Below are 21,873 nucleotides of genomic sequence, written 5' to 3'. Positions count from 1 at the left end.
TGATTTATTTATCATAATTGCCAAATTTTTTTAAATGATGACACAATTGCAATAAATAAACATATATAGATAGAAAAATAGATAATAACACGATAGTAGATTAATGCACAATTTAAGGTTGTGTTTTTTTTTCAATTAATAACATTGTAGAGTTTGTTGCTAAAAAAATATTATATTAGTACGATGGTTTTGAAATTTTTTTAAAATAATGTAATTATGAGTAATACTCTCGGTAGGAAGTGGGAGCCTATTTCATAAAAAAAAAAAAGTAGGAGCCTATCCGCATGTTCGGCCACCCACCCTCCGACGGCACGCCCCCCTCTCTCCTGCGTCGAGTCGTCTTGCCGCGGCCAACCACCGCCCAGACTCCGGCAAATCGCGCTAAATGACATTGATTTCTTCATGCATGGGCGTCACCACCGTCTCTGACACATAAGTGATACAGGGAGGTAAATCTGATTGAAAAAGCCCTACTTCAATCGTCAGTAGGTTAGTAGATAGATTGATAGATAGCTTGTTTACAAAAGGGGCTGGCCTGATTTGGCTTGTTTATGGACATTCCGGTCTGTTTGATAGTGCTATCTACTAGTTTTGCAACTCAGCCAGTTTCCATTTGCGTATGAAGCATGCTTGAAATCATGATCCTTAAGACCTTAACTAGCGCAGTTTTCTTAATTTTAGTCAACAAAAAATTCGCATTTCATTACATAAAATACATATTTTTTTCAATTGCAGGTTGAATTCTGTTTTATTTCCCCCTGTTTGCTCACCTAGATTTTCAATTTTAATACTGAACGGGCTGACTGATTTCATCAGGCTTCAGAGTTTGATTATTCTACAAAACACATTCAAATTTGAATTTAGACAACCATAAAGCCATAACTATGGCTGGGTTGGAGGAATTGAGGAAAAAACTCGCACCTTTATTTGATGCGGAGAAGGGCTTTTCGACAGGTTCTACTTTGGACCCTTGTGATTCGTACACAGTAAGTCTCTTTCTATGTCTACGTGCTATATATGTATGTTCACTTGCCATTGAGAAGCATAACATAATAATATATAAAATTTCTATATTGAATATTCCTAATACTCAATTTTCTTTGGTCCTAATTGATGAATTAGTTATCAGATGGTGGAACTGTTAACTTATTGAGCAAATCATATGGGGTGTACAATATCAACGAGCTTGGACTGCAAAAATGCACATCTCGATCTATAGATGAAACTGATCACAGTGAAAAAACATATAGATGTGCTTCCCATGAGATGAGAATATTTGGAGCAATTGGTAGTGGTGCCAGCAGTATTGTGCAGAGAGCTATACATATACCAACACATAGAATTATAGCGTTGAAGAAAATCAATATCTTTGAGAAGGTATTCTTGTGGCACTTTGCTATACTTCCCTATGTTGTTTTTACAACATTCAAGTTATCTTTACTCATCAGAGAGTTTGCTCAGGAAATTTGCATTTATGACCATCAGTAAAGCATTTACTTTAGTATTTACTGGATATTTGTCTGTCAAAATTCAATCTTTTGTTTCATGGAAGAAAGAATGCTGAGGAATAAAATCATGGTCAGTTAGTGTTCTGGAGTTGCACATAAATAGTGACCTCCAAAATGCAAGTACAATGACAATGCTGGTTATGGGGATAAGTAATCCCTTGTTGTCTAATGATTGTGTTTCTTCATGTCAATTAGGAGAAAAGGCAGCAACTTCTTACTGAAATAAGGACATTATGTGAAGCACCTTGTTACCAAGGTCTTGTTGAATTCCATGGGGCATTCTACACTCCAGACTCTGGACAGATAAGCATAGCTTTGGAGTACATGGATGGAGGATCCCTAGCAGATATCCTAGCAGTGCATGGAAAAATACCTGAATCTATTCTTTCAGCCATGTTTCAGAAGCTCCTGCATGTAAGAAAAAATTGCATATGCTTTCATTTCAAACTTCTTCATTATAGAATATAAATGCTAACTGCTGTGATACTTTGTCTTTTATCTTCTGGCAGGGGTTAAGCTATCTGCATGGAGTCAGACATTTAGTACACAGAGACATAAAACCAGCCAATTTACTTGTAAATCTCAAGGGGAACCAAAAATTACTGATTTTGGTATCAGTGCTGGCTTAGAGAATTCAGTGGCAATGGTTAGTATAGATGTTATGTGATCCTTAGTTTCTGTGATTTTATTGCTTCCTTGACATTTATAAGCTAAAAAGTTAGCTTTCATGCTCAGCTGTGACTACTACTAAGTTGTGGAGTTACATTCATTTGTCTGTGGATGCAATTTTGCAGTGTGCTACTTTTGTTGGAACTGTTACATACATGTCACCTGAGCGAATTCGAAATGATAGCTATTCTTTTCCTGCTGATATATGGAGCCTTGGTCTTGCGCTGCTTGAGTGTGGAACTGGAGAATTCCCATATACAGCTAATGAAGGTCCTGTAAATCTTATGTTGCAGGTGATTGTCAATACTTCTTGTTCTTAATTTTTTTTTTTTTTTTTTGTTTGGATCATTGTGCATGCTTACCCTCAGTATTGCTTGGAATAAAGAATAGTTTGGCTTAAGTTTTGCTTGTCACTTGCATAAACGACTTTTCTTATGTGAATCATGAAGCCTCGATTACAGAGGAGAGAAGTGGATTTTTAATTCGGTCTGGCAACAATGCCATAAGCTTCCAATAAATGAAGAGTAACTCACACGATGAATTTGATCTAGAGCTATTTAACTATGCCTTTTTCATCACCCTGCTTTATGTCAAAAAATATGAATTTGATCTCTGTACTGGTGATATCCTCGTGGCAGTTCACCAGCACACATCTCTTTCTTCTCATGCATCTTATGATTATCTGTTTGTTGAGTTGAGACTATTTGAAGATAGTCTTAACCTTGCTAATCATGTATTATTTAGTTTCGAAGACATGTCCCTTCTTTGATGGTGTCTACCAATGATTAATCACTAAGAAATAGTGATTTGATTGAAAATCATTGTTCACAATATTGTACTGACTTTTTTCACTTGTTTTTTTTTTTTAATAAAAAGACAATATATATTAAAAAGCAGAGTTTAAAGTACTACATCAGAATAACTAGAAATAGAAAATAAAAAAAGGTTCCTAACAAAGTTGCTATTAGAAGAACAATTTGGAAAAGAGTTTAGCATCATCAAAATGTCTTGTGCAATAGTGGAGGAAGATCCTGCATAGAAGGAGTGCCGATTGAAGAACTTTTTCTTTGTGCAAATGATAAGAAAAGGTTCCTGTGGCTCAAAAGTGGCATGTGACAGAATCCAATAAATCATCAGACGTAAGCAAAGAACACAAAAGGAGTCGTGAGTGGCCTTAAAACACAAGCAGGAAAATTTATGGACTGGATAACCTCTCTACCATATGATGCCATGATAGAAAACCTTTTTACTCCTCTTCTTCTCTTTTGATAAATTAATGGACCAGCCATTGTTGAGAGATTTTTCACTTGTTAGTCAGAGATCTTTACCTGTAAAAGCTGTAATTTAATGGAATCGCCAACTTATAACACTGGATTTGATTAATACATATGAACGTTTGATCCCTGCCTCAGATTATTATCAATAACTATCAATTTCATTCGAGTGATGCGTGCACATGAGCTTCCTGTGTTTTGCTAATAATTATAATTGTTTTATGGCAGATTCTAGATGATCCATCACCATCACCGTCAAATCACAAGTTTTCACCTGAATTCAACTCATTTGTTGGTGCTTGCTTGCAGAAGGACCCAGATGCCAGGCCAACAGCAGATGAGGTTAGAAAAATGTTGATGCCTTATTCTGTATTAATCAATGTCTGGTGTCTATGGCTTGGGATTCCATGACCTTAGTGATTTGTCTCCATACTTTTCTACTCATTTATTTCATGTGATTTATTTACTTATAATGTTCTTTCATGTTCTTGCCTAATAGAAGGTGTAGCATGTCTTATAGTACATGTCTATTCTTAGTGCTTCGTGCAACTTACCATGTCAGTCCTGTCATAGAGAGCGCCATTAAATACAGTCATGATGATCAGAACTTGATCAATTAGTGCTTCAACTGCAGTTGCTTCGGCACCCCTTTATCACAAAGTATGAGAATGCCAACGTAGATTTAGCAGGATTTGTACGAAGTGTCTTTGATCCAACACAACGAATGAAGGACTTGGCTGATGTAAGTAGCTGCCATTTTTCACCTGCTTTAAAGCTTAATTGGAGTAAACGTTGACGAAATAATATGAGAAGCTCGTGTTCACCTTCACAGCTCGTTATTTACTATGAAAACTATTCCTCCATTCAAAGGATGAATAGACCCCAAAATTGGGTGGATGCTTTATGAGAATTTTGAGAGATTCAAATCTATGCTTAGTGTTTTGGTTCACAAAAAAATATATGCTTACTGAATGAGCGTTTTACCTTCCCATCTTCACAGATGTTCACGATTCATTATTACTTACTGTTTGATGGACCCGATGATCTCTGGCTTCATACTAGGAGCTTATACAATGAAGGTTCAATTTTCAGGTCTGGTCTGCATCTAATGTCTTGATTATGTAACAAGCACTTGTTTGGATTTGACAATAATTGAATTAAATCTCCTCCACGAAACTTATTTGAGCTGGATGACAGAAATAATACTTAGGACAGCATATATGGTTGAAAATGAACTCCATCTATATCTATATAAATCTTGCATTAGTCATAAGCCATGGACGGTGTAACTCAAATTCTGTGCAAAGCATGGGCCATACAATCTAATCAACACTAATGACTTTAAGTATCATTCGGAATTTCCATGACGACATGCTTGATCTTGCTTAGTTAGGATCTGGTCAAAGACCCAATGGATATTCTCAGTTAACACAAAATGTTAAAATTTATGAGAAGCTGTACTATTTATGAGTTATGAGCAGTATCTCACCTCAAACTTCGTGCATTGTACAGAAAACATGTCTAGTTAGTTATATATTTTTTAAAGCTTTCTATGTCATCAATGTTATCTTCTACGTATTGCAGTTTCTCTGGGAAGCAATACGTTGGTCCAAACAATATTTTTGCAAAACTGTCGAGTATCCGAAGTACATTAGTTGGTGACTGGCCTCCTGACAAGCTGGTGCATGTCGTTGAAAAGCTTCAATGCCGTGCCCACGGTGAGGATGGAGTTGCAATTAGGGTATCAGGATCCTTTATTATTGGTAATCAATTCCTGATATGTGGAGATGGCATTCAAGTAGAGGGGTTGCCAAGCTTTAAGGATCTTGGAATTGATGTTTCTAGCAGGCGAATGGGTACATTTCATGAACAGTTTATCATAACACCCACCAATCTCATTGGATGCTACTCCATAGCTAACCAAGAGTTGTACATAAACCAATAGTGGTCTATTTAACACTAGGAATACTTCTCTAATTCAAAGTTCACATCATATTAGAGCAAATCTTCCCAGCCTTGTAGCACGTTTCAAATTTTTATGTGTTTAGTCTAATCTGTATTTATCTATCTACCTACATTTTCGTTATTAGGCCACACTTAGTGGCTTACTGGCTTTGCTGTGTGGTTATGATATAGGGAAAAAAAAATGTTAGAGGTTTGTGGACTCACTTGAATTTTGTATATATTTGTCTGAATTATTGAAGAATTGCTTGGTCCTTGTTATGAGAAAATCTCTAATTTGTTTCAAGCGTTTATTATGTTTTTCCCTTGATGCCTTTTGTTGCCTTGACTTTCTCCTCCCCCTATACCAATTCAGTGCAGAGACATCAAGATAGCAAACAAATAATTTAATAAACATTAGGGACAATACAATAATATTATAAACTTGTTAATTTTAGACAGATTTAAGAACATGCCTAGCTTTAGCCAATTTTTTAAATACCTATGAATTTGGTAAAAGGTTTAATAGATATAAGAATAACTTTTATTTATTTTGACATTTCACAAAATTTTTTAGAGAGAGAGAGAGAAAACCCTCCACTTATAAGAGCTCCAAGCTCCTCCTCTTTTTTTTTTTTTCCCCCAAATAAATTCTGTGTTATTCGCGAGAAAAGTTCATATTTTCGCACAAAAACTAATCAGTGAGAAAGATATAATTACTAATCAGTGAGAAAGATATAATTAAGATATATGTCATAAAACAATTGAATCAAATGAACACCTGAACTTGGCATCTAATTGAAATGACAAAAAATATTAAAGCCCCGCACTCTGCCCTCTAAAATGGAGCCTAATTATTTTAGTCAGACAGGCTGTCTCATCCTCAAAGCTAAATAAGCCACAATTCTGTATCCAACAAACATAACAGCCAATGCAGCCACATCTCCCCACAAATTAGCAATATCCAAGCACTTGATGGCAGGAAAATCCACTACCCTACAATGCAGCCTTGGCCACAGTCATAAACTTGGTCTTTTGAATACTGAATTCCCACCAAAAGCTCATAGCAATAGTGACTGAATGAGAAGTACTTAAGCCAAGCTATGAATGAAGGCATTTTCTGAATGTAATATCCACCAGCTAACAAAAACACAAGCATGGTAACAGAAGCCAGAGTTGTGGCTTGTTTCACATCCATTAGGATTGCCCCAAGGGCAAGGCCTATGCCTTGGGACACAAGGACATTGAAGAGGATGATCAAGAGGGTTGACACAAATGTGAGAATTGAAGGCTTGAGGCCTCCCATCCAATATGTGATGGTTAGGAAGATAGTGGGAAGAACTAACTCCATTGGCAAGTCTCCAACCATTCTGGCTATGTAGTAAGAAGAGAGATGGTACATTCCTGATGATCTCTCTTTTGATAGCATGGGTCTCTCCAAAGGGAATGCTAATATTGCATTAAACAGAGGGAAGAATCCCCAGAAGATTGAGAAGAAGAAGAGCAGGCCCACCTGTTACAAGTGTAAATAAATACTGTTACTTACAAGTTATTAAAAAGCGGCGCTAAGTTTTATAAACTTGCTGATGTAATAATACCTGATCTTGTATGTTTGAGGGATCAGAATGCCACCAAAGAAGTCCAGAGAGAAAAGCCACAGACAGCACTTGGAAAATCCTTAAGCCTGAATAAGATTCATGCCTCCTCTCTTTTAAACCTCTCTTCAGAAGCACCCTGAACTGCTCCCACCAGCTCGTGTTCCATTGATTCTCTGAACCTGCAAAACCACACTCAATTATGTGTTTGGATTGGATTCTGAAGAAAACTATGGTTTTGGGGTTGAAAGTTATTCTCCCCAGCTTATACCAAAACCAAGGCTTTGAGGCTAAAAGTCTCTTTTGGGTTTTGCATGGGCGTTTGGCTACTCTGCTTCTGAAACCTTGGTTTGTGCCAAAAAGTACTTTTTGAGAGTTACCCAAACACCCACTTAAGTATCATATAAATACGTTACTATATAAGCTATTTTCAGTACTGCTATATATCTATCATATAATGAAAGTTAAAAATACATTTTATCCTCCTAAAATAAGTCTAGTTATAATTTAATGCGTAATTGAGTTCATGGGGTAAATTGCATATTTTGCTTAACACGAGACCAAGAAAGTAAGAATCTGACTTACTTCTTCGCGTTCCTGATGTGAGAGCAGCCAGGTCTCCATTACTTTTGCTGATATAAAATCTTCTTGTAGGATGAAACTAGGGACTGTTTGACTGAAACTTGATCCTCGTGTTGGTCTAATGCTCCATGAAAACCAGTTTGATCATCCTGTTAACATCAGCAACTACGCCTGCACGCATTTTCATAGAATAGCAGCAATTAGAGTGCTTCGTTAGGTTAGAAATTATAATGATCATATAAGCTTTTAAATTTCATTCATTTAATATAGGGCTCATGTTCTAAACTTTCAATAGCAACTTTTATATTGCTGGTAAAAAAAAAATAGCAACTTTTATACAGTAAACATACTCTTGAAAAAAAAAGAAAGCAATTAAACAAAATACCACTCTGCTCTTAAATGTAAGTCACTTCTAGCTTTCATACAAGTAAAAACAGTTAAAAGCATTCAATTTATTATAAAATTCAAATGATTTTCAATATTCTCCTTATTAAGAACACAACCTCAAAATCATGATAATTTTTATTATCTCTTACTGCTCTTATTAAATATGAGTACATATAAAAAAAATTATATTCATCAAAATTATCGAACTAAAGAAACTCTAACCAATTCCAAACTTTTGGTGGTGATCATGTGAATAAGACCTTTTGGAAAAAGTTTGACATTTATTACATAAATGTGTCCCTCATACAGCTGAATATATAGGAAATTAAAGGAACTCACATGTCAAAGAAATAGACTAATGAATCGTCGTCACCACCGTCCGGCCACCGCGCGCCAGCCCCCGGAGCAACACGACGATGCGTTGGGCTGTCGTTGAGTCAAGCCCTGAGGTCGGCTCGTCCAGCAACAGTAGGCTCGGGTTCACCAGCATCTCCTGCCCAATACTGACCCGCTTTCGTTCTCCGCCGGAAATGCCCCGAGCCAAGCTGGCTCCGCCGCCGATGGGGCTGTTACGGCACCTCGTTAGGCCGAGCTCCTCCATGACGGTCTCAGCCTGCTCCATTTTCTCCTTTCTAGTGAGACTCTTGGGAAGTCGCAGCAAAGCAGCAAAAGTGAGGGTCTCAAGGACGGTGAGGTGAGGATAGAGAACGTCGTCTTGTGTGACGAACCCGGTTCTTCGCTTCATGGAGCTAGAGAATGGTTGGCCATTGTATGTTATAGAGCTGGAGACTTTCCCGGAGAGCCTGCCGGCGAGGGCAGTGAGCAGCGTGGTCTTCCCGCTGCCGGACGGACCCAGCATTGCCATAAGCTCTCCCGGCCGGACAATCCCCGTCACGCCGTTGAGTATCGTCCTTGTCGGCTTCGTCTTCTGAGAAGAAACACAGGGACAAGCATTCTTCTTGCTTTCGATCGTTACACTGTAAGAGAAGTCTTCAAACTGCATATAGATGACATCCCAAGAAAACATATTCCAACGTTAGAAAAATCAAAGGAAGCATTAACATGATCATCGAATAATTACAGCTTAAACCTAATTCAGATATGTTTTTGTAATCAGAAACTGTGTTATATATTTATGCCTACTTTGAGGGTAACGGGACGCATGGATTGGTGCAGAGCTGAGACTCTTGGAATTGTTGGGTGGTGATCATGGACGGAGACATCCAGACCAGTTTCTCCGCCGTGACTGACCGAACCTTGTGGCTCGGCATGAACCGAACTGTCCTCCGGCCGGTTCACGACCGTCTGCATCTGCATGTTGGGCATGACAGTAGCAACTGTGCTAGTTTCTTGCTCATGAGGGGGCATCATCTCAGAGAAAACTAACAAAGACTCCGATTATATAATATATGTACGATGATCAATGTTTGAATCTCACAATTAAGTATAATAATACAAAGACTAGAGAGGATATGGCTGATATAGAGAGAGAGAAGAAGAAGAGAAAATCAGACGAGAGAGAGATGGAGGGACATACATACAAAGTGAGAAGGAAGCACGAGAAGCACACACGGTGAGAGTGATCGATAAGAACAACATAAATATGTAAATATATATAGTTTTAACATCCAACGCAACCACCACCTCCGACCACGTCTTTTGTTTAATTACTGTTTGTGACCACTCCCATAATTGTTATCAACACACTCTCACCTTAATTAGTTTTTCTTGGGGCTAAAGTGCAACTTAAATTAGCCCGGGAGATCTCTCAATCGAATTCTTTTTTTTTTTTTTATAAATTTATCCTGAAAGTTTAAAATTGTAGCAATATTGCCTTTCAACTGTTAAAAATATTAACAGTCAATGTCGTTACTATGTTGGTTTTTTAATAGTAAGGGGTAATATTGCTATAATTTTAAACTTTCAAAATAAATTTGCACTAAAAAGAATTTCCAAACACTCAGCGCTTCTCAGTGAAAACTTTCTAAATAAATTTTAACCTTAACCCCTTTTTTTAAGTACATACCACTTGATCCTATGGTAAATCACTTCTCTTATATATTTAGCACCAAACATTTCTTTGTTAAGTGACTTATATGTAGGAACGAGTGATAATCTAGGTATATATGCAAACTACTGTACAATTACAGTTTGTGATAAATACAGGCATATGTGTAATATACCATGATTAATTTAATGTTAAATTAATGAAATCATTAATCATAGTTGCGTTGCTGTTGGTGGATGACATCTGAATAGGGTCATATGTTGGGGTTCAAGGGGTGATGTGTGAGAATTGCAATTAACTAAGCCACATGTAAATGGGGATTTGAGAGATTCCTTGTCGTTTGCTGTACAGAGGAAAAGGATCGACGATTTTAAAGCTTTATATAAAAAGATAATTAAATAATTTCAATAAATAAATAAATATATGGTAGCAACAATCAAAACCAACTGGGGGACCCTTATATCATCGTCTCATGTTATCTCCACTTGTCCTCAAAGTATGTGTCTCCCCCAACTATTTTTAATTTTTAATATATATAAATATATATCCCACCTTGTGGTCTACATATTATTATTATTGGAGTATTTTTGACTCTACTGTTAAGCCTTTTAATTAATGGCATGTGCTTCATCGATCTGTAGATTTTTTTTCTTTTATTGCCATGATGGATCTCTTTGTAATAAGGACTACGTATCATGTTTGAAAATGAAACATGTCAATTACAAAAGAAAAATGTTGAGGACATGTGCATATATTATTAGTTAGAATTAATATTATTTTTAGTCTTTTAAGTTTAACCTCGTTTTGATTCACTTAAAAGTTATTTTTGGTCCCTAAAACAATATTTTTTGTTCCTGCAACTTTATTTTAAGAACCAAAACTATTAGTTTTAAAATTCAGGAACCTAAATAAAAATGAAGTCAAATTTTAAGGGTTAAAGATAGTATTAACCCTATTTTGTTATCCGATCCTTTGGTTTAATATTATTGTTCATCATTTATATAATTGGGTATATATTCTTAAATACATATAGTGACCCAAAATTAACTTCAAATTGCAAATTTGAGTCAGATTAATTTTTAAAAGAGGCATGCGGCATGTTCTGATTGTTTAGTTGTTAGATGTTAACATTAAAAAGTGATTGTGTTGCTTTGAGAAGAGAATTCAAATTCAACAAATTAAACAAGGTTGTCACCTTTATTTTTTTCATATCCTTATGTCTAACTTTTTTCTTTACAAATCGGAATGAAAGCGAGATGAAAGCTCAATATATTTAAATCATTTTTTAAAAAATTTTCTCCCACATTTCCATTCCTAATCCCCCCCCCCCATATTCTAGCTACTTGAAGGTAGCTCGAATTATAAATTTATAAAAATGAAGTGGGATGTAATTAAGTAGAAGTCCAAAATTCACACCCTTTTTTATATCCCAGCAGAAAAAATGCAATCTCTAAAATCTGTGACAGCGCACACACTTAAAAATATGAAAGACTAAATAGATTTAAATTTTATATTTAAGTTCAAATATAATCTTCTAACTAGTTTTCATACTACGGATGAGGGGAGATAACTTCTTTATATAAAGATATATATTTCCATTATGATTTAGTTAAAAAAAACGAATAAATCTCTGCGGTAATCAAGAGAATTAGAAATTTTAGTCCAAACAAGAAAATAAAGATACATACTTCTATTTATATAGCGCTTTTGAAAAATAAGTCAATGTAATCAATATACTATCTTATAATTAATTACAATTTATTAAACGATCGAAAATAGGACACTGGACACCGAATCGCATAAAAACTCAATTGTATATAAATAGGTAATAGAGAATCAACAAACAATCCCCAAAGAAAAATCCCCAGAAGATAAGCCACCCATCAAATTCTTTCACTGTTTTTTAAAAAAAGGAGAAATTATTTTTTTGATTTTAAAATTTAGGGAGTATGACTGACTTTTTATTTTTCCCGGTGAAAAAAGGTGGAGGAAAATAAAGCAGGGTTGGGCAGAAGAGCTTTATAGGTGTCAAGTACTGATTCATCTGAGGGATAGTGATAGAGATAGTGGCTCAGATTTTGTGTCCTCTTTCCCCTAAAAATGCTTTTGGGTTTGCACAAAGCTGTCACCATCCTTCAAAGTTGTATTCTTTCTTTCTAAACTCTTTTTAGGCTGTCGGACCCCGTTTTCATTTATTTTCTCCTCAATTTAAAGTAAACTAATAAAGCAGAAAAGTTTTTATTTAAAAATTTATTGATTAGAAAGACTTGATATGTTTGTATACATGGTAAGTATCTGTATTTTTGTAGGATTTTATATACAAAAGGTATTGGTGCTCCAATTCAGGTCGTCTGTTTTCCTTTGTTTTTCCAGTTTTTTCATTTTTAAAATTCTTCTTTAATTCATTCTATAATTAATCCAAATGAAAAGAGCTATATCTATTTACGTATGGAATTTTAAATTCATCAAGTTTGTGTGAAAGAAAAAAAAAAGATACATGTGAAAGAGTTATTTTTATTTAAGACCCAATTCAACTCAAATTCAAATTAGTCAAAATTTAATATATTCTTAAAAATTAGATTGCTTGACACACAAAAAAATAATAAAGAAATAAGTATGCTTATAAATGGTACAAGTTTTTATCCCCCATTATTGTCTTCCTTTGGTTGAAGTCTAAATCCAAAGTCAATGAAATTATAAATGAGGGTATAATAAGATATTCTAATGAGTTTTTTAAAGTACTTGAAAAAATAATTGTTTTATTTTTTTAAAAAGAATTATATTACAAAAGGGGAGCATAAATGAATGGGTAAGATCATATCGGTGTCTTTGTATTCTTTTTGTTCTAATTATGGAAAAATTACTATTTAATTTATTCCTTTTTTGAAAATGAAACTTAATTTATATTAATACTTTTTTAATTTTAAAAAAATTCAATAAATCTAAAACAAGTCATACGACTAAAAGTTAATTTTACAATTTTTTAACATATTATAATCATCATGAAATTCTCACAATATACTTTAGCAAGAAGACTTAAACACAAGTCCTTACCAAATATGATATAATTTTTGTGCCTAACTAATTTTTATAAATGCTAACTAATTGGACAAATACTAGTTGCTACGTGTTAATAAACTAATAAATTAAGAGAATATTTTATTATATTTGTGATCAATCAACTCAACTATAGCGAGAAAAACCTAGGTGTCAGTCTGTAAGTGAAGAAATTAAATAATGGACGTGTTTAATTAATTGGTAATAAGGACAGGCTAGGTAACTAATATACTCGTATCACTATTACATATACCCATAGAATCGTGGAATTTTCGGCCTAGTTGGAAATGAACATGAAAGGACGAATTAAGAATAAATGTGCGTTGATTAACACGTGTACATATTCTTACTATGCACAATATTCTCCACCTCATAATGGTCTATTTGGTCACCATTTCAAGTAGAGAAGCTTTATAATTTGATTTGCAATTACAAATATGATTATTATACTTTCAACCGTATATTTTATTATATATCATTTATGATATATTTATGTGTATTCGAATATCATATTATTTCCATGTGTCACATGTCCATGATATGTGGTGTATACTCGTATTTTATTATCTATCAAAACGTGTAAAATGATACGTTTAATAATTAACTTCTACTTTTGGGTGGTAAAAAAAAGGAAAGAGATTATATATGTTGATGTTTCTCAATATAATTTGAGATGTGAGTCGAGTTAATTTATGATGTTGTTGAAAAAATGGTAATTTATGACTTATAAATAGTATAATTTCTTATAAATATTTATCAAAAAAATTAATCCAATTTTTTGATTTTAAAAAATACATGTAATTATATGCATTCTCAAGAAATCACGCATATTAGTATCATATATTCTAACACAAATATGAAATTTTGAAGGAATCTAATATAGAGTGTACATAAATATATGCTAGAACGAAATACTCAGTTTGTGTTGCATGTAGAATATTGATTTAGAATTGAATTAATAAGACAAAAATGTTGTGGTGATTTGACTCCAAAGATGACGGTAATTAATAAAGTGCAAATTGAAGCTTTGTGTAAATTATTATCCGACAATCGTCAATAATAAAAAACAAACGCATGGCCTAAATCTAATTGCCTATCACCTAATTAGATAGAAGTCAAAAGATGTTCAACGCATGAAAAGGCCCACGCCTTTGGATTCTCTGATAAAAATTAAAATCTAACTACGTGTAAAGAGTGATAATAGACATACGTTAATTTAGATTATCTAAAGCAAAGCACATAAATAAAATATAATTAAATATAAAAAGAAAAGAAATAATTCTTTGCCATAAATAAAAGAAATAGTTAATTGAAGTAAAAGGAGAGAATCTCATACACCCTAAATTTTATACCATTGTCTCGCATACTTTATATAAAAAAAAGATTTTAAATTATAAGAATATATAAATCTCAAAAAACATATCTAATAATTAATATGCTATTTTATTCTTTTTTGGGAAAGAAGAGAGATCAAAACTTTATGGCATTACATGTTCTTTTTGAATGAAAAATAAGGACGAGTGAATTAGAGACAAGTGTTATTAGAGCATTTGCGAATTGTGGGGCACTTTGTAGAACTTCCACCATGGAAAAGAATAAAAATTAATCAACTTTAGCGCGTTGATTCATAATGTGGCAACGTTTCATTTCAAATCTTTCTCATCTTCTACTTTTTTTCTCAAATGCCTTTTTTCGACAAAAAAAAAAAAAGAGTTCGTATGTACGCAAGCTCAATTCATACTCCCAACGACTTCTATTAATTAATCAATCAATCAATCAAAAGACATCATATTTCTGACATAATTACACTTGAGATTAGCTGGCTCTAGTGGCAACGATGAAATGAAATATGAATGAAAAACAAGATGTAAATTCTTTTTTATGAGAATAATATATAGCATAAGGTATATATTATTTTCATACAATGATACTGGTAACAAAATAAACCAAAACAGAACCAAAAAAAAATTGAAGTGTTGATGACAAAGGTTCTGTGTTTGTGTAATCTGCATTCGAATTGAAAAAAAAAAGCCAAAATTAAAATATTTTGATGCAAAAAATGGGACACTATGAAAAGTTGTATTACAATTTATTCTCTTGAATATGTTTACTTTATGATCCATGCATTTGTCTATTCTTTCATTCTATTTTTTTAACAGCAGATTTAAAACTTTTGTCCTTGATGGACTCAATTTCCTTCAAATTATTATTAATTAGGTCACTCTTATATAATTAAAAAAAACTAAAGTTGTTGATGATTTGAAAATATTTAAGGTTCAAGGCACTGTGGAAAATATTAGTTGAAAACACATTATTGACATATACCATTAAAAATTTAAACTTCATAGGCTCACAACCGTTTTTTTTTTAAATTTATTTAATACGGAAAACGGGAGTTTGAACTTTGTTGCTATTTATTTAAAGGGCTACAAATTGACGGCACAAAAAATGAAGAATTTTAAAAATTAAAAAATTATAAAAATAAATAGCCTCAAACCCTATATTTGTATGAAAATACAAAATTAGAGATTTCTTCACCTTCCTTCTCATGATACCTCTGTTCTCAACATCACTTGGCAAGAAATACTTGCTCTTGTTCATCATTTCTCTTCTTTTAATATTGCTGTTACTTCTAAACCTTGTTTTCTTAGTTTTAATTCTGCCAATTAGGAATGTTAATTATTTGTAACTTATAACTATTTTTATCTTGAATATCATTTTGTCTTTGGTTCAAAAAAAAGTATGAAAATACAAAATTATTTTTTTAAAAGGATAATATTTACATCAAGTTCTTTCTATTTATTATGTCAAGTTTATTAATCACACATGACCATTTGTCATTTTTTTTGAAATATTAATATTTAATTATAAATTCACATGAAACAAAAAACGACACGTGATCAAGTATAGTTGGAGAACTTAACACAATGGATATAAAAAATTTGACCGAAGCTTTTTTTTAAAAAAAATTACTACAAAATGGATCTTATATTTAGGATCGGAGGGAGTATTACGATTGATTTTTAATTGGGTCTTATATTTAGGACTAGAGGAGTAGTAAATTAACAACACCCACTTATTTTATAATCTTTATTTTTTTTTTCAACTATTCTATAATTTTTATATTTCATCTGTTTCATTTTATACTATCTTTTAAGATTATAGTAGACAAATTAATAAACGTAGTAAATATATAAGAAAAATGACATAATTCAATTTTCCCTTTATTAAATTGCGTTGGAATAGGTGTAGTATGACAAGAGTGTTTAATTGTGTTAAATAAATTATTTCAATTGTTGAGTTAAATGAGGATAAAACAGAAACAAATATTACTAAATATTATTTCAAAATCCTGAAAAGACTTATAATTATATGCAACGAAATTTTTTTTAATAAAAAAACTAATATAATGAAATGGAGGGAATATGGATAGCATATATATTGAAATTGATATAATCTAATGCGATAAAAATTTATTTATCCTAGAGTAAATTTCTTCACCTTCCTTCTCATGATACCTCTGTTCTCAACATCACTTGGCAAGAAAATACTTGCTCTTGTTCATCATTTCTCTTCTTTTAATATTGCTGTTACTTCTAACCTTGTTTTCTTAGTTTTAATTCTGCCAATTAGGAATGTTAATTATTTGTAACTTATAACTATTTTTATCTTGAATATCATTTTGTCTTGGTTCAAAAAAAGTATGAAAATACAAAATTATTTTTTTAAAAGGATAATATTTACATCAAGTTCTTTCTATTTATTATGTCAAGTTTATTAATCACACATGACCATTTGTCATTTTTTTGAAATATTAATATTAATTATAAATTCACATGAAACAAAAACGACACGTGATCAAGTATAGTTGGAGAACTTAACACAATGGATATAAAAAATTTGACCAAGCTTTTTTAAAAAAAAAATTACTACAAATGGGTCTTATATTTAGGATCGGAGGGAGTATTACGATTGATTTTTAATTGGGTCTTATATTAGGACTAGAGGAATAGTAATTAACAACACCCACTTATTTTATAATCTTTTTTTTTTCCAATATTCTATAATTTTTATATTTCATCTGTTTCATTTTATACTATCTTTTAAGATTATAGTAGACAATTAATAAAACGTAGTAAATATATAAGAAAAATGACATAATTCAATTTTCCCTTTATTAAATTGCGTTGGAATAGGTGTAGTATGACAAGAGTGTTTAATTGTGTTAAATAAATTATTTCAATTGTTGAGTTAAATGAGGATAAAACAGAAACAAATATTACTAAATATTATTTCAAAATCCTGAAAAGACCTATAATTATATGCAACGAAATTTTTTTTAATAAAAAAACTAATATAATGAAATGGAGGGAATATGGATAGCATATATATTGAAATTGATATAATCTAATGCGATAAAAATTTATTTATCCTAGAGTAATTTATTTGTATGTTTTCTGAAATATTTTTTTATTGTTTTAAAACGAATTGCAAATAAAACACAGTTTAATAAGCTTTGAATGTGTAGACGTCATTTTCTTTAAAAAGAATGGCTGTGAAGAAATCGAAAAAGGAAGATTGGTCTCTCTTTTCAATTAAGAGTACTATATACCTCATGAAAAAGTAGTATGAGCTTACCTGTAAAAGCCTTAAAAGATTTTTGGAATGATTTCATTTTGAGGATATAAGTAATATATTTCAAGCTACTATTCATTTTCCTTTAACTTTTTCGTCTACTTTATGAGTACAAGAAATTTTATGCTCCAGCATCTTAAATGAATGAGCACACGTATTCGAATAATTATAACTTAATTGCAAATTATCCAGTTAAACATAATAAATATTTGGAAATAATATAGAAACTAAATATAGTAGTTCTTCACAATGTAGTGATGAATACAAATTTGAATTCCGACTAACTATATCTTGAACAAATTTTGTTTTCAATATGAGGATATTGTGAACTAAAAAAGGACTATATATGTAACTAATGATATCATAAACGTTAATCACACCAAAATATTAGTTGACATTATTTTGTCCAGACGATAGAAACAAGATGGTTTTGCTAACCAAAATCTGGGATACAATCACTATATATCTTAATAAAATTAAAGAAGCAAAGTGATTAGACCAAAAGATTATCATCATGTAACAGATTAAAGTGACATCCCCCCCCCCCCAAATTACGTTATCCAGCAAATTTCTGATAATTTTAGTTCGAGAATGCATGCTCTTTCAGATAAAGCAACTTTCGTTTTGATAAAGTCAAAACAACTTTAGAAAAATTATATAGCTATCCACCTTAATGTTTTAATTGTCTCAAATTGTAGTAATCATTTTATTTAGAAAAGAACGTTGGCAACCAAAAAAAATTTAAAAACCTCCATTGGCATAGATTAAATTGATCACCTGTTAAGCTATTTCGTTCAAATCAAATATATGCAATGTTAGTCGTATTTCATTATTTTTCTTTATAACAAACCGTTTTCCATTTTATTCTATAATTTCAGATATAAGCTTGATGATAACAAGACAATTATATACATATATATAAATCAGAAAGGCACGCAGTACAATTAGCAGAAAAATTTGTAGACATAGTAAAGTGGTTTGAATTTTGGAAGAAGTGTTTTTTTCTTTTATCTTTTTTTGGGTGGGAGACATTGAAAGAAGAAATGAGAGACGTACACGAAACAGAGGCATGCATGTGAGGAACACCAACCAAAAGACATGCACGACCTGAATCACATAAATTAATTAAAAAAGCCTTTACCTAACCCTCCAATACAATATTAATTGCTTCTTAGTCTTAATTTCCTCATTATCAGTCTATACGAAACAATATAATTCCTCTTGTGCATGTTATAAGAAGTCTTCTAGACGGAATTTTTAGTCTGTTTTATAAGTATAGTTTGAATGAGCATCAAATATTTTTTTCATATATGTCTATATTTAATAAGGATAATGAGAGAGAGTAAAAATTAATATGATGTTGAAATTTGGTGTGGTTAATAAAAATAATATTGAGAATCACTTAAAGTTTAATGACAAATTTAATAATTTTAACTATTTTTATTGGTATGTGTGAATTAGTTAGAATTGTCTTATACTACCTCCAAGTCTTAATTATAAGACTTTAATTATAATTTACAAATGAGGTTTGATAATTAGAGCTAGAGGTAGTACTTGGACAAGAGGGAGTAACTGAAAGTATTTTTTTCGTGCCTACATATTAAAAAAAATGCATAAGTATTGTTATGATCCTCTAATTTTATCCATAACACCACTAGCATAAAATTTTGTGCAAATTATTATTATTTTCAAAAAATTAAACTTAATATATCCATATTTGAAAATATTTTGTTAACATTTAAAAATTTAAATTTTAATGTCAACATCAGCGTTAGAGCGAGGATAGGGGAAGAAAAATATTGTACAGAAATAAGGAATTAAAATAAAATTTCATGTAAAGTTAAATGACAGAAAATATATATTTTCCTATTAAAAAACTATACTATCATCTTGTGCATTTATTGAAAATTTCCTTTCATACCCTCGTAATTAAGTTAGCATACCACTATATCAAGCAGTTAATGCAGGTATTTTTTTTTTCAGAAAAAATAAGTGTTCAAAATATTTAGTGATCTTAACTTTACATTTTAATCCATTTGGTTTAATTATTTGCTTATTATCTTAGTCTAATAGTTTTGGTCCCTGGATCATACATGCTTGGTAACTTCGCTGTGGCTTCTTACATTGTTTAATGTATCCACTATATGTACACGTAGACATAGTGGCCACACTATTCTTTCCTTTCAATATGAACTATAATTGCACCTCTAAAATATCTTGCAGAGTATACTCATTTCAAGTTAGTTATATTTATTATGTCAAGTTTTCTAATCACGTATGATCATGTATTCTATTTTTGAAATGTTAACCTTTAATAACATTTAATTATAAATTTACATGGAAAAAAATACATGATCATATGTGATTGGAGAACTTAACTTAATAGATATAAGCAACATGACCTAATTTTTTTATATATATCTTTCTATGTTTATTCCCTATCATAATTTTATTATTGACTTTATGTAAATTTGTTCCAAAAATGTGTGTGTTTGTGTAAATGAATGACTCGTGGCATGTAGAATAGAAACCTATGGAAATGGGAAAAAGAATTAAGTGAATTATATCTGGCACGATAGTTAACATATATAGAAATTTTCTTTGATATGTTTGGTATGACAAAAGAAAACCAAATTAAAAAGAATGTCAAGAGAAAAATACTAAAAGACTAAAATATATGCCTTATATAAATTTTTTTTCCCCAGACATATAAAAGAGATTAAGATACCTGCATTGTCTACTTCAGATTTTGGCATTATAACCACAAAGAAGAGCTTTCAGATCTCTATTTTTTGTATCTTTAGAGAAGATTAGAATCATAAGGTTAAGTTAAGAAGTTGCAAACTTTCTATTACACATTTAGTATCACTTACTATAGTTTGTTTGTGGGTATAATTGGTAATCCGTATTTTTCTCCTTTTCTTTTTTTTCCCCTTCTATATCCTTTCTTTTTTTTTTTCCCTTTTTCCTTCTGTCAAAAGAGGTCCCAAAGAAAAGGAAAAAAAATCAGGAACAAATCCCTATTTAAAAAGTTAATTATAGAATAGGACTTGACATTAATGGCAATAAGTTTGAGGAGTAAAAAGACTAAATAACCCGAATTGCATATGCTTAATCTGCACATTTCTAGTTGCATATAGAACCCACTTACATATTACTAATCCTAGTTACATATTACATATACCTAGTTGTATATAGGGCCTAATTACATATTCGTGATCTTGAGTTGCATATATTTGATCCTAATTACATATTGAGGATGCCTAGTTGCATATATAACCTAATTACATATTCTTGATCCCGAGCTTGATCCTAATTATATATTAAGAATGTCTAGTTACATATAGGATCTGATTGCGTATCACTTATCCTAATTACATATCCTTGATTTTGAGTTGTATATGCTTGATCCTAATTTTATATTACATATGTCTAATTGCACATAGGACCTAATTGCATATCACTGGTCCAAATTGCATATCCTTATTCCCGAGTTGCATATGATTGATCTTAATTGCATATTGAAGATGCCTAGTTGTATATAAGATCTAATTTTATATAACTAATCCTAATTGCATATCATTGATTTTCAGTTGTATATGCCTAATTTTAATTGTATATTGCATATATCTAGTTGCATATAGGATCTAATTGCATATCCTTATTCTCGAGTTGCATATGCTTGATCATAATTTCATTTCATTCAGGGTATTGTGGTCATTTCATTTTTCCTTTTTAATTCTCTGAAAAGACCTTCAACGTTCAAGTCCCGTTCTATAATTAATTTTTTAAATAGATATTTATCCTCAATTTTCTCAAAAAAAAAAACGTTGACATAAATTTAAGCACCAAGGTCTGCACACTCCATTACTCATTCCATGGCTAGCGAAATCCCCATTGTTTAGATATCTCAATTTATAAAAAGAAGTAAAATCTTAATAAATTGCTACATCTATTTCGTTTAAATACATATTTCAAATTTTGTTGAAATTCGATTGCCTCTTATGCTGATCCGTCGCATGACATATTATATCAAGGCTGTTGTTTAAGTTTTGTATTCCAATGCCCTAGGTATTATATTTCTAGTATGGTTTTTTATAGTTTTATATTATATATATATAACTCCCGTATTTATTTATTATACATTCTCACGTCTTGAGGAAGATATTAAGTTAATAAAATCTTTTAAATTTATACTTATTAAAGTTTTTTTCTCT

General features: G+C 31.6%; 2 protein-coding genes across 2 annotated transcripts; one reads left to right on the top strand and one right to left on the bottom strand.

Annotated features, from left to right (window-relative positions):
* The first annotated feature begins 291 nt into the window (after positions 1-291).
* Positions 292-5,682, top strand: LOC114733140 (mitogen-activated protein kinase kinase 3-like). The gene is given in 11 exon segments (XM_028920543.1): positions 292-449; positions 736-986; positions 1,123-1,377; positions 1,704-1,922; positions 2,018-2,090; positions 2,093-2,154; positions 2,303-2,470; positions 3,680-3,793; positions 4,086-4,193; positions 4,452-4,543; positions 5,036-5,682. Coding segments are annotated over 10 exon segments (1,554 nt in total). The 5' UTR covers positions 292-449; positions 736-884; the 3' UTR covers positions 5,397-5,682.
* A 430-nt stretch (positions 5,683-6,112) lies between these two features.
* Positions 6,113-9,519, bottom strand: LOC114733142 (ABC transporter G family member 21-like). The gene is given in 7 exon segments (XM_028920545.1): positions 6,113-6,398; positions 6,401-6,905; positions 6,991-7,169; positions 7,573-7,648; positions 7,869-7,878; positions 8,313-8,953; positions 9,100-9,519. Coding segments are annotated over 7 exon segments (1,782 nt in total). The 5' UTR covers positions 9,328-9,519; the 3' UTR covers positions 6,113-6,255.
* Between the last annotated feature and the right edge of the window lie 12,354 nt (positions 9,520-21,873).

Source organism: Neltuma alba, unplaced genomic scaffold, assembly GCF_004799145.2.
Source record: "Neltuma alba isolate B1F8T4 unplaced genomic scaffold, ASM479914v2 tig00012971_pilon, whole genome shotgun sequence".
Classification (NCBI taxonomy): domain Eukaryota; kingdom Viridiplantae; phylum Streptophyta; class Magnoliopsida; order Fabales; family Fabaceae; genus Neltuma; species Neltuma alba.
Note: the sequence above shows the minus strand (reverse complement) of the source record. Positions and strands in the feature narration are given on the sequence as shown.